The sequence below is a fragment of the Argopecten irradians genome, chromosome 11 (assembly GCF_041381155.1).
Source record: "Argopecten irradians isolate NY chromosome 11, Ai_NY, whole genome shotgun sequence".
NCBI classification, from domain to species: Eukaryota; Metazoa; Mollusca; class Bivalvia; order Pectinida; family Pectinidae; genus Argopecten; species Argopecten irradians.
Window position 1 is genome coordinate 4,097,436 of NC_091144.1, and position 14,316 is coordinate 4,111,751.

At 33.8% G+C, this 14,316-nt stretch overlaps 1 protein-coding gene across 1 annotated transcript in view; it reads right to left on the reverse strand.

Annotated features, from left to right (window-relative positions):
* Positions 1 to 912: 912 nt before the first annotated feature.
* The window catches only part of LOC138334327 (uncharacterized), a 42,298-nt gene continuing 28,894 nt past the window's right edge, over positions 913 to 14,316 (reverse strand). The window contains exons 20-26 of the mRNA XM_069282976.1: positions 13,120 to 13,245; positions 12,327 to 12,490; positions 11,570 to 11,675; positions 7,936 to 8,070; positions 5,812 to 5,945; positions 4,713 to 4,889; positions 913 to 3,227 (exon numbers count right to left, since the gene is read on the reverse strand). Of these exons, the coding sequence (XP_069139077.1) occupies positions 3,122 to 3,227; positions 4,713 to 4,889; positions 5,812 to 5,945; positions 7,936 to 8,070; positions 11,570 to 11,675; positions 12,327 to 12,490; positions 13,120 to 13,245 (948 nt within the window). The 3' untranslated portion in view covers positions 913 to 3,121. The remainder of the gene's footprint in view (positions 3,228 to 4,712; positions 4,890 to 5,811; positions 5,946 to 7,935; positions 8,071 to 11,569; positions 11,676 to 12,326; positions 12,491 to 13,119; positions 13,246 to 14,316) is intronic.

Here is a 14,316-nt window from a genome sequence, read left to right on the forward strand (position 1 = left end):
CACAATTTGCGGTGAAGACAGAAATCTTGATATTAATGGTAGCACATCTGGTCGTATAACATGAAACGGGAGTGATACCACGAAAGAAAAGAAAAAATCTTAAATTTTGAAGGCTCCATTTTTAGGATTCTGGTAACACAGTACTAGGCGAACGAGTGACTGCAGTCAAAGGGAGGTAATTTGTAACATTCAAATGGTTGCGTAGAATATCGTATCGCTGTTATTCTGAAAGATTTAGTTGCACATAAGTTATTAAGCTTATTTAGCGAGACCATGTATGTAATATATGAATTAAAATGTAGAATTATCATCAAAATAATTATATTTGTAGAATTGGAATGCTAGCCTTATACTCAACCTCGGTTGATAGTCTGAAGAAAGTCAATCCATACCAATGCACGGCAGTGTAACGGAAAGAATATAGAACAATATGGTTAAAATCTTGATTTCCACGCCGCTCAGGTCAACCTGCTCTTTCTTACTGGAACGTACAGTATCACAGCCTTATCGAAGATCCGATTTTTTATCAGTTTGTACAATGGGAATATATTGTACCTTAGATTCCGTACATCAGGAGAAATAAAACACTATTATACAATGTGTTACTTAAAACGACGTGCTATTCACGTTTGTTGGTAGACACGCCGTTTGAATCAAGTTAACCATATTAGACGGAGCTTCGGCTTACCCAAAAACGTGGCCTCACTGGGCTATACAACCGAAAACAGTTTTATTTTCTATTTACATTATAGGTTTGATAACTCATGACAAAACGCTTACGCTGGGATTAGTTTGCCTGTTACATCCATGTATGCTCCATTCGATTATGTTATGGAATTTTACGTGAATGGACCGTGTAACACTAGGGTTTCCATTTTTAGAAAACTTTTTTATACAATAAATCACAAATGATCAGATTAAATATCTTTATTTGACCGATTTTATCAGCCTGAAAAAAATAAGTTACTATGTTTTATAAAACCAGTTCAAAAGATTACATAGGTAAAAACTATTTTCATCTAATGCAAACAAACTTCTCTGTGGTTTTTTGCTCAATGAACAAGCATGTTTTCATGCAAAATGTGGAAAATATAAATATCAAAACATGATTAATGATGTAAAAGTTAAAGTAAAATCGCACCTGGTGTTTAGTTTTGGTGTGAAATTGTTTCCTTACAATACAAATCCTGGGTGATTGTGTTATATACATAAACATTTAACAGTGTGCATTAATGGTATCACGGATGACATTTATCGTAACATAATCGATATACTTGACTTAATGTCCTCCGGTTTTTAAACAAGTGATCATCTACACGCTTATCAATCACTTATCTTGTCAGTTGAACTGTCAAATGCAAACCATTCTCAATATACTTTAACATGCTTTTGTCAAATCAAATCTGGTCTAACAAGTGTGTGTAGTACCTGATTTAGACACTAGTAAACCTTTTAGCATGGTTGAGTAGTGATAGTAATATTTTTCTATGTCTGGATGTTTTTCATAAAATGTATATTTTTCGCATATTCTATTTCAACTACAAGATAAACAGTAATTTACGAGTTAAAAGTGGTGTCTTAGTCACGATAATATAATTTTGATCAGCTTCTGTTAAACTGCACTGAAGAAGTGATTTATAGGCATGAAAAATATCACTGGTTTTAACTCTGGGTAATATCCTTTATGTTTTCCTGATAACCACACGTACCCTGATAGGAAGAATGAAGCTTCTGTGTCTAACGACCAGTATATATCATACTTATACCAAACAAATTATATAATGGTGATTGATTACTGGTCACAAAAGTAATAGTCAATAAAATTTTAATTATACATTTTGAAATAGTTAACCAATTCAATGCGCATATCCTATGAGACGTTTTTGTTCGAATAATAATTGAGACAATCAATGTGAACAAACACACGGTAAAACAATTATATGTCTAACACGCATTTAAAAAATCATCTTTTTTGTTGATATATTCAATTTTTATTATGTATAAAGCCTTGATTAGTCTTATTATGTAATAACATCCACAGTACAAAATAAAAATTTTTGATGATTTATAATCAAGTTACAAAAGGCAAAATATGGTGAATTAAAAAATAAATTTGAGAGTTAATAAAGACAATAGACTGAGTCCTTCACTTGGATTTCTATATAAAAAGATATGGTTCATGTAAGGATGAAATATGGTAATCAAATTAACAATATCCAGTAGGACGGTGTACAACTATGTTCCGTGTCTTATTTTAGAAATAAGCAGTTTCTCATTGTTACACACATACAATAGTTCATACTTGGAAATTATATATAAAAACTTAATAATCATTGTTGCATTTCATTTTGTTCCTGTCTTAAGTTAAAGAATTGACATAAGATGGATATTTGTAACCTAAATCTCTATGTGTATTTCGAAATCAGCTCCATTTTCTACTTTTAAGCGACAAAATATGCAAATCCATTCATGTTGGTAAAGGGTTAGAAAAAATATATTCAGAAGGAGTCAATCTGTTTATTTGTTATAGCTAGATATCATTATATCCATAAGCTATTCATTTATTGTGATAACTTGTTGAAGTTTATTGTGCATTTTTTTATAAACGAGTTTATATCATTTTATCACCGATCCTTTTACTATTAAAGATGTTCCACCATCGACAAAGTATAAAGAATCATCCTCATTTGAACAATAACTGGTGTTTACTTATGCAAATGTAAGTGTAATTTACACACACACACACAAAATAACTTGTTTTGCTTTAGGTGGATGCGCCATTAGTACTTCATTCCATATCGAGTACAGTACCATGGGATGTTAATTACTTTTTATATTTTTATCTTGAAGTAAAAAAGAAGCTCAACTTTTCAATAGAGGTAATGATGAAAAGTTACTTCTGTAGGCGAAGAAAAATACTTATTCGTCGGCCCCTGGTTTTGTGCAGTGAAGCATCTTTAAAGTCGTGATTTACATAAAAATATAAAATTAATGCAATTTAAAACAGCCGTGTCACATCGTATCATATAGCCATATGTCAAACCAAATTTACATATGATAGGGTTAACAGATGGGCTTCATATCTTTGTCCATTTCCGGTAACTCTGGAATCATGGGAGGGTTAACAGACGGGCTTCATGTCTTTGTCCATTTCCGGTAACTCTGGAATCATCCTCTCACATCCATGTAGGTTATGTGCACTAGCAGCGGACGCCAAGTCGACGAATCTGTCACACGAGAAACATGTAGGTGTATTATAACAGTTACCTTTGTGACGTTACTTATGACAGTGACCATGTACTACATAACCTGCATCGCTACTAAAGGCAACTTGTGAAGCAAAACCACGCGAACAGCTAACCTCATAAACATTGACGAAGATGAACCGATGTTTGTTTTATACCTCGTAAAGTCTTTAAATATATTTATTATATTATATATCAATATATGTGTATTTATTGTCCTAGACGGATCCTACCGTAACCTTGCACTTTTACCATTGTTTATCCTCGACGTCCAGGGGTTACTACCATTATCCTCATATCCACAACACCAGCACCAAGGCAGTATGGGCAACAACTTTACTTTATGTGTATTACATGTAAAATTAAATCATAGGATGTAAATAAAAAGAAATCTTAATGAGGTAAAAACGGTATAAAGCTAGTATATCAATAATCCGAAATAAAAGGTCAAAATAAATTTTAAAAAAAATCAAAAATCATTTCTATGGAATATATATTCAGCCACTATAAGGCCTTATTTAGTCCAAAATAACACTAACACAACCTGTTCGTCTACATGTTTGTTTACATTTATTGTGCGCAGGTATGAAATGTCTCGGCCTTTTTGATGTAGACGGCGGGTTATTTCGACCCAACATGCTATGTGCACTAAACCAACCCTAGTCTGTTTAGCCACAAGATACTTTAAAATATCAGATAGACTCTTGTAGCCATATACATAACACTGACGTATCAAAATGGGATATTATATGCAATCACATGCTCGGTCGAAACGTCTGATATATCAGTTTTTCGGGATGGCAATCAAAATTGCGGTCGAAATGTGTGACAATCGACAAAAGGCATGCTTTTGTTTTGAGACAACTCGTACCTCATACTATGCTGTAAACATAGTATCTATCAGAAAGTCTGATGATCGAATGAGGTTAAATGATAATGAGTCGCGTCTTTATCATCTTCTAAAGTAGTCATTGCGGGCCTGTATATGGTCATCTGTTGTCCTAGTAAAGCTGTCAGTTTGATTATGACACAATCCAGGGGTGGATATCACGATGGTAATATTAACCTCGAGGGTGTTCAAATCATCCAAAATTGCATCGAAATATTCTATTGTAAAACATCGATAGACATGGTTCAGAACACAAACGGAATGATGAAACATCAACGATACAAGTACACAAGTAGACCTACACCTCTTTAAATACTATTAGTATATTGTCACAAAACACAGTTAACACGAACATTAAGAATTAGGTTACTTATAAAATTCAAACAAATATTTTAAAACTTTCTATTTGGTTTGAATGATATGTGTAATTATCCCTCTCTCCTTATGCTTGTCATTACTACGCCATTTTCTCAGATTAACAACTCTTGTTTTTAATCAATATGACAGGGGCATTGGATCCGAATACCATTATTACGAAACAACGGTATAAATAACACAGAATATGACGTCATACTCACTTGTCATTAACGATTACGCGTGCTAGTCCCCCGGTAAATGACGTAACAGCATCCCCTTGCTCTCCTCCGACGGTAATATGGTATTCTGCCGGGGCGTCCGCGCCTATAGATAACCAGCCTCGCTTTTTATGTTGTACACTCACTACTGTTCCGTTCAGACTCACCCTCACTTCGGTCCTACACAAAAGAAAGTTATGATTACATTTATCTCATTTAATGTTATATTATCCCATTTCTAAAAGTAAAATGATAACGGAATGAACGTCTACCATGATGTTAGATACACACGTGGACTATACAGATAAAGGTATGTAATGATCTAAAGCACAATTTTTGTTGTTGATGAGGGAGATTGCTATAATACAACAGTGCTTTATTAATAAAAACATATCACATGCACAAAAATAGCACATCATTTTATCCTGGTGGAGTGCGTGCCCCAATGGTGACCACCTATCTTTGACACGGAGTCTTAAAGGGGAAAGTTGAAATCTAAGACCCAAGGGCCATGAAATTCACAATTTTTGTAAAATGTCTAAAGACCCCTCAACATATGAAGAGCATTTGATTCTACCACATCTGCTAGTGGAGAAGATGTTTAAAATTTCAGCTATTTTGACTCCATTTGGCCCCGCCTCTTTGGCTCCTCTGGGGTCAACTTGGACCTTTATTGATATTATTTTAAAATACTATCTCAGGTTGATAATTCTAACAAAATTGAACTTATGTCCTATGAAAATTGAGCAAATAATGCTATTTTTGATCCTTTTTGGCCTCACCCATAGCCCCTTTAGGGGACATATGATTCACAAATTTGATTAGCTTTGTGCCTTGGAAGAAGTCGAAAATATAAATCGACACACGATCCACGACGAACGACGCACGACGACGGACAAAAGACGATTAGAAAAGGTCACTTGTGACTTCGTCTCAGGTCACCTAAAATGACAGTGCGTCAACAATTTTCACATTTTCCGTGAATTAGTATCAAAGATAATCACGAAATGATCTCCCTCAAAATGATATAACTTTGCCGTATATTATGATACGTAATGTACTAATAAAGACCGGATATATTTGGAATAAACATAAAACTTACCCCAGATCCTCAATAACTAACGTCATCCACCTATCATCATGGTTTAGCGCTGTAAATAGCATCTCTTCGTGGCCCACTAAACTCTCGCTGATGGTAACACCCGCAGCATCCAGGTCAATATTGATATTAAATTTCTACGGAAATAAGCAGATTCAATACGTATTAATACCTTACAGGATGTGGATCAAATACAAACGTATAGGTAGATATGAATCACTCAGTGCCTATATGCTTTATATCAGGAAATACTCGCGGATATTTTCTTTCGTAATTCTGAACGATCAAATTATTTTGTGAGTGGGAATAATCTTAGTTAATCTTTGAAACAATATCTCCGTTATTGCATTAAATACATTGTACATTTCGGATTTTCCCTCTTATTCGTGGTTTCACCACATCCTTGAAAATGATAAAGATTTCTACACAGTCACATATACACTATACATACAGTAGTATGGGACAATTATCTGAACGTTTTAACTTAACAAAATTGTTACAAGAACATTTAGCATTAATTCGCCATGAGAAGACCGCTACTAATCAAAATGTAAGTAACGATTCACTGTTTCGTTAAGCCGTATTTTATTTCTGGTTTTGTTTTTATTAAACAATATAATTGCAAGCGTACATATATCAGAGGTAATATCGTGTTTTTTACTGATGTGTATATACATATGTTGCTATGCCTCAAATGTATATACACATCATATACAGCTGGGGGAATAAAATATTTGTACTGTGAAAAAAAAATAGCTGTTTATGTGAATTTATTATATATCGTTTATATAGCTGTAAATGTGACTCTATGATATATTGTTTATATAGCTGTAAATGTGAATCTATTATACATCGTTTATGTAACTGTAAATATGAATCTATTATACATCGTTTATATAGCTGTAATTGTGAATATATTATATATCGTTTATATAGCTGTAAATGTGACTCTATGATATATTGTTTATATAGCTGTAAATGTGAATCTATTATATATCGTTTATGTAACTGTAAATATGAATCTATTATATATCGTTTATATAGCTGTAATTGTGAATCTATTATATATCGTTTATGTATATGTAGCTGTTAATGTGAATCTATTACACATCGTTTATATAGCCGTTATTTTTAATCTTTTAAATGTAGTTTAATTAGCTGTAAATTTGAATCCATTATATATCGTTTTTATAGCTGTGAATGTGATTATATTATATATTGTTTATATAGCTGTAATTGTGAAAACCTCGAATCTGTATTCCGCAAATATATTTTAATTCGATAATGTGCTTAAATGCATTTAGGTATGCTTACAGTTACGTATACTCAATTAGAAACTTGTGTACGAGTGATAGAGGGTTACAGACTATTCTATGGGTGATCTGAGAGGGTTATAAACAATTCTAAGAGTGATATTTAGAGGGTTATAAACAATTCTATGAGTGATATTTAGAGGGTTACAGCCAATTCTATGAGTGATCTTTAGATGGTTACATACAATTCTATGAGTAATCTATACAGGGTTACATACAATTCTTTGAGTGATATGTAGAGGGTTACAGACAATTCAATGAGTGATAATTAGTGGGTTGAAGACAATTCTATGAGTGATAAGTAGAGGATTACAGGCAATTCTTTGAGTGATTTGTAGAGGGTTACAGACAATGCTATGAGTGGTATTTAGAGGGTTACAGATAATTTTAGGAGTGATATGTAGAGGGTTACAGACAATTCTAGGAGTGATCTGTAGAGGGTTATAGACAATTTTATGAGTGATCTGTAGAGGGTTACAGACAATGCTATGAGTGATCTTTAGAGGTTACAGACAATTCTATGAATAATCTGTAGCGGGTTTCAGACAATTCTAGGAGTGATCTGTAGAAGGTAATAGACTATTATTTGGCCGATCTGTAGAGGATTACAGGTAATTTTATGGGTGATATGTAGAGGGTTAAAGACAATTCTTTGGGTGATCTGTAGAGGTTTTCAGACAATTCTCGGAATATGTGCTCTTATATGTGAAGTATTATTATTTTTGGTATTTATATCTAATACCTTTAACCACTTAGAATACCTTTATTAAAAATGTTTAGCCAGTTATTGTTTATATACCTATGATATACCTACATCTTTCCTTTTATAGTTGAGTACTGTCCCCAAAGCCTCAGTACTGACAGTCACATATATTCTACTGGATTCCACTAAGTCTTCAAGTGGTACAGGGATGCTGCTCTCAACAAACTGAACGCACTGATGCCATAACTAAAAGGAAAACAAATACGTAACATTAAACATTATTTCAACAAACATTCGATCAGCTAAATAATATGTCAAAAACATCTGGTAAGTTAAACATCAAACATTATTTCAACAAACATTCGATCAGCTGAACAATATTTCAACAAACATTCGATCAGCCGAACACCGAATATAATTTCAACAAACTCGTTCAGCTGAACATCAAACACTATTTCAACGGACATTCGATCAACTGAACACTAAACACTATTTCAACAAACATTCGATCAGCTGAACATCAAACACTATTTCAAAAAATATTAAGTTAGCTGAACACCAAACACTATTTAAACAAGTTTTCTGCTGAACACAAAATCTTTCTTACCATAAAGGTTTTAACCCCCGATAAATTCTAAAAGGACTTTCATTTCATCAATACCCAGGCGACATTGTAATCATATACATACGAAACATTCAGAAAGTTCAGAAAGAGAGATAGGATTGTCTTTCACTTGGTCTGTTAGGTTTAAAAAGTACATTTGATACATATCTGTATATTGTAATATTTTTGTCACTTTTAAAATGAGACAAAGGGAGATAACCATTATACATGTGCCATAATTATAGGACTAGCTAATTATATTCAGCTTAAATTTCTCAAAAAAGATATGATTAATCTATGTTATCATGCTATATAGAATAACATTAATGTCAGTCGTGACACAGTTTTGCTTGCTAAGTATATAAGTGAATCCGAACTGCTGATGACGAGCAGATGATTTGTTCCTAGTGTTATATTACCTAAGACAGACATAAGGTATGTGACTATGTTTGGAACGATAACGAGATTCTGGTCCATTTTCTCATTTGAACATGTATGTCTTGACCTACTGCTTGCAAAATCATTGGCATGCGGAGAATGTTAGATCTGCTTTATATGGAAGAATATTTCAATTCTTACTGGGGTTGGACTCAATGAAACTACATGTACTTAAAATGCGGTTTTATTTGCTCATGAACTTGGGTATATTTTAACACCGGTCTTCGCACAAGAAAATATTCTGGACCTACTTTTGCCTTTGAAGATGGAGCTTCCTAACTAGGCCTACTTATTATTTCAACCCATTAAATCGACCAAAGCAAGAATCAATCCTTAAAAGTAAAACCAATTAGTCTTTCCAACTTTGTTCGGGGTACTTAAATATAACATTTCATAGCATTATATCAAATAAGGTACATAAGATGGCTATGTCTATTAAAGATAGAAGTGTGATTATAACTGGTACGTTCTGTAAGTAACAAATATCCCACCAGTTAAGTGACATAACTTTTATCTAATCCCTAAAGTAAGAGACAAGTCATTATCTACGTTTATATGTAGCTTTAACAAGCGTTATAAACAACGCCTTATTCTGAATACAAATTGTCATGGCAACACATAAGTTTCGTAAATACCATGGACAAAGGTTATCTTCAGTTCATAATAACGTTGTGTCTACACTACATGTACTTTCATTTTCCGGTCACCTGCCTTTTCCAGACATTACGATTTACTTTTTGTATGTGCAATATCCGGTTACTTTCTGTTCTTTTTGTTTCAATTTTGACTTTTTATAAAGATATCTAATTTAGTATTTTCTTGTCTGTATGAATTACAAGGTTTTTGTCAAAATCAAACATCAATCAATTAACTCAAAATTGTTTCTTTAATGGAATATAATCACGTACCACGTGTTGCCCGATAACGTTTGTGCGGGATTAGTATCTCTAGTGGTGATGGAAGGTAATTATATGTAATCTTCCTGCTGAAATGATGTTAGCATTCCATCACCAGTCGACCGCACAACGTTATCATGTATCACGTGGTATATGAATTATTTCCTTTATAGATACATGATTGTCTATAAAATACTTAATCGGCCAGTTATTTTACAAAATGGGATTAACGCGAAGATAATACGTTATTGAGAACTAGTAAGCATGCACCAAATTAAAGTCTTGTATGATTCAATTATTTTTGGAGCTATTCAACGTCAAGAAAACAAATTTTATTCATATACTTATATTGTAACATGGCGCCTGGAGACATACATTTGTCAATCTGAAATTTCAAAGGGCTTCGTTGAGCAAATAGATACTATCTAGATATGGCTTTTTTGGTTTATTAATTCTTGAAACAAATATTGTTTCATATGTATTTCACATAAGTTTTGTCATGTGTTATATTGGATTACCATCCATCCGCTGTTGATCTAATAAATACCCTGTCACCCTCTTTGACGGTAGCCTAATCCATTCAATATGGTTGTTGAGTTGTTACCAATAAGTCTGTAAATGTTTGAAGTAACATACCGGTAAGTTTGTTTTCTACCTAACCTTCATTCTTATAAAGCTTAAGTGTTGACATGTGTGTTTATCGGAGGACGTTACGACGTCCGAGGTGTTGAAATCTGGTTATTGCCCGATGTTACAGGATACCTAGTGACATTTAAACGGCAATGCTATATATTGTATCCTATGCCAAATTAAAGATAAACCATTTGTATCTCGATGGGTTGTGGTATATGACTGGCCGAGCTATAGACCTTGACACAGTAATACATATAAATATAGAGAAATACATCTGTAGAGCCAAACGCCTGTGATCTATCCTTTACAGACAAACACTTCGGTATGTCGCAATTTAACGACCCTCCATGTCTCTTTTACACCACCAATTGTGGATTGGTGTTGAAAGCGAAATTATTAAAACTATCAAGAAAGTTTATTTCAATTTCACCCTCACTTCTCTGGGTTAACCTGTGTGTCAGGCGTTTTCTCTCACGCGCCTGAAATTTACATGACGTCATCAATAAACTGGATGTAACCGCGGACTACATTGGTGATGATGTCATCAACTTTGACGTTCAAGTGATAATAGCGCTATACAAGTGTTTGAAACAACTAATTCAGCGTTTGTCTTTACAGTATATGAGACAAATAAACAAGTATGGATGTGCAACGTAGATAGGGATATTTTATACTCAAATTGAGATATCCCGGTCCAAAACATCTTAACTGAAATTGAGATATCAAATTGACAAACTGATATTTAATCATATAATTCATCTATGCTTTTTATGTATTGATATTTAGTCCTCCATTGTGAGAATAAAACATATACATATAAATTGGCGATATAACATTAAACTAAATTGTTCCTTGAAATGGAAACAAATTGGAAATTTACGCCTACTTAAACACTAACGTAAAGTAATCAAACGCCTATATATACAACAAAGCAGAAGTGAAACTGAACGCTCTGACAAGCTCTCTATACAGATATCAATATTGACGGAAGAAAATATTGACGAACAGACGGATTGACGGACAACAAATTGATAAACGAAGAAACACTACAGCAAAATAATGTATCGCTGTCTTCTTCTTAATGTATGGCTAAGGTGAGTGAATATTTCAATGTATATGTATATGTTGACAATGTTGACTGTTTATAAGTAAGTGTACAGAGTGATATACTTACGCTATCTGTACACGAGCCATATACCACGTTCTTACTCTCCTGTAACATATACATAGGGATGTCCCGCTCTGTTATACGTAGTTCGGAGACACAACCGGTAAGAGGTCTAAAAAGTACAAATTATAAACATTTTAATTCAAAACCTGGAACATTCAAGTAAATTATGGATTGTTTCTTTACCAGTAGCTGTTTATTTTCGTAAGTGACAGCTTCCCACATTTCAAAAATTCGGCCCTTTTGTATCACATATAAGGTTTCGCCACAACTTAAACAACGGAAGGGTTTTTTAATAGTTGACTCATGTTAAAGCATACACTATAGTTAAATATTATGTATTGTTATACCCCTATAAGATTGTTTCTATATAAATTCTATTGACAAAATGCCAATAAATAAACTGTTCCGTCGAGTCGTCCAAAGAACGGTTAAAATCGACTGTTAAAAAGAGTTGTTTCACCGGAGTGACGTCACATCTACAATTCGTGACGTCGATGCATTGCTTTGAGTCAATGAGTATAACAAACCAGTTATCGACTGGGTTTTCGGGTAACAGATGATTTGTTTGACCCTCAAACAAACTGTACCTCGGCCTTCGGCCTCGGGCAACAGTTTGTCTTCGGGTCCAACAAATCATCTGTTGCCCTCAATCCTAGACAACAACTATATATAATAGCATTGTAACAGAAGAAAGCCGATAGAACAGTAGAACACACGTTATAAAAATGACGCTGACAGACAGAACCACACGGTATTTTACCTGAGCTTAGTTTTACCAGCGATGATTTGATTGGAGGAACCTAGACCACCAACATAGATACCGTCCTCTGTTCTAGGGGGTATTTCTTGTGTTGATGTCTCGGCTGTAAAGGTGTCTGGGACGCCGTCAATGTTCGCCTCGATCTCGTCTGTTTGTACGTTTACCTGGTAAAGATAAGTTAGCTGCTATCAGGTGTTAATAACACAAGTAATATATTAATAGGCACCGTAAAGTGTCCGAATGACAAAGGTGGAAGGAGGGAAACAATAAACTGATAAGGTACATAGCACAATCAACTGTAGTACACAAATGTTTCATTTTAAAGAGAAGGTTCAGGATTTAAATACTGGAATTTGCATCTGTGAGAATCAACAGATAATATTACGCATACGATGGCTTTTACTATTAAAGGTCAGGATCAAAATACAAAAATAAACGTTTGAGCTCCATGCAGCTGACGAATCGTTCAAGGATCAAGGAAGAATCATACACATAAAATGATTACTTTTATTTTTGGTGCATGCGCAATCAGTACTTCATTTCATACAGGAAACAGTGAAATAAAAGCTGAAACTTTTCAATGGTGATGATGGTGTTAAGCCTATATCACTGATAAATATTAATGAGTCTGCTCGTGTTTATGATAGAAAAAAAAACATTCGTAGCAGGAGTGAATACAGTACTGCTCTATTTATCGAGCAATAGACCGAAAGCCAAAGAGCACGCTTTACATCATAATTCAAACAAGATACTATCGCGTTTAAACATTAAATATTGATTTAAATTCACTTACCTCCACAAAATGGAACGATCCATCAGCGTATGTATCCTGCTTACTTCTAAGAACAGTAGTCCCTCTTTTCGTTCTTGCTTCCATGTGTATAAACCCTTCCGATACAGAAAGTAACATTTGTAGTTGCTGAAATTCAGAAGAAAATAGTTTTGCTCATTCAGGAATTTCGAGTAAGATGAGTCCTTACAATGTTGTAACATTGGGAAAGAAAAATATCGCTTTAGAGTATCCTAATCCTAATATCATCACTGTTTTATCTTCAATAAAATACTTGGTAAGGTTGACGCATTAACAATAATATCATTTTAAGTGATTCTTTTTGTTTTATTTGTTTTAAAGAATATTCAATATATATCTTCGATTTGTCAGAACAGATGTTACAAAATAGAATAAATTGCTGATAGATTTTTCATCGCCGCCGCTTTAAATATGTAAAGTGAGCATAACAGGCTTTTTTACACATTTGCGGAAATTATGCGAGTAAAATTGTGAAAAAAAAAAATTAAAAAAAATATGTTGCAAAAGTACACATCAAATATTTCAGATAAAATTTTCTAAAAGACAGCACGTGAGGATGACGATTTTCTTTCTTTTAACTTCCGCTCATAAACACTCACATTACAGCGGGTTGTTTACACGCTCACGGGAGAAATGCCATCGTCGTAATAAAATGCTAGATTAAATATCGTAAATGCTATTCTAGCTAACATCTAGTCTGTTTTAGGAACATATCGAATATTGAGATTTCATTTAGCATGATTGTATATCATGAAGACGTCTGTAGGCCTAAATGACAGACTCCAGATTAAGTCTCGATATTAGTAAAGCAAACATATTGACTCGGATATGAAATGAAACATTGTTAATGTTTCGTCGTCATTTTTTAGTGGCAGGTCACGAATACACTAAAATAACTTTAATGAAATCGTATGACGTCATGAAGACTATGTCTTCTTCCTCCTAACATGGCCAAGTTTTGGTTGCCACATCATATCTTAATATTTATATTTCCGTTTTCTCTTTGTTATATAACTTTACCAACTGCGAAATCGTTTACACTTGCGTTAACGCAGTGGTTACCGCGCAAGAATACACACCGGAACACTGACTTCCGCAAGTAGTGTGAATGCGCATCCGGTTAAGCCTATTGTTTCTGTATGAAACATCTTCAATAGATTTCATGTATGAATGTTATGT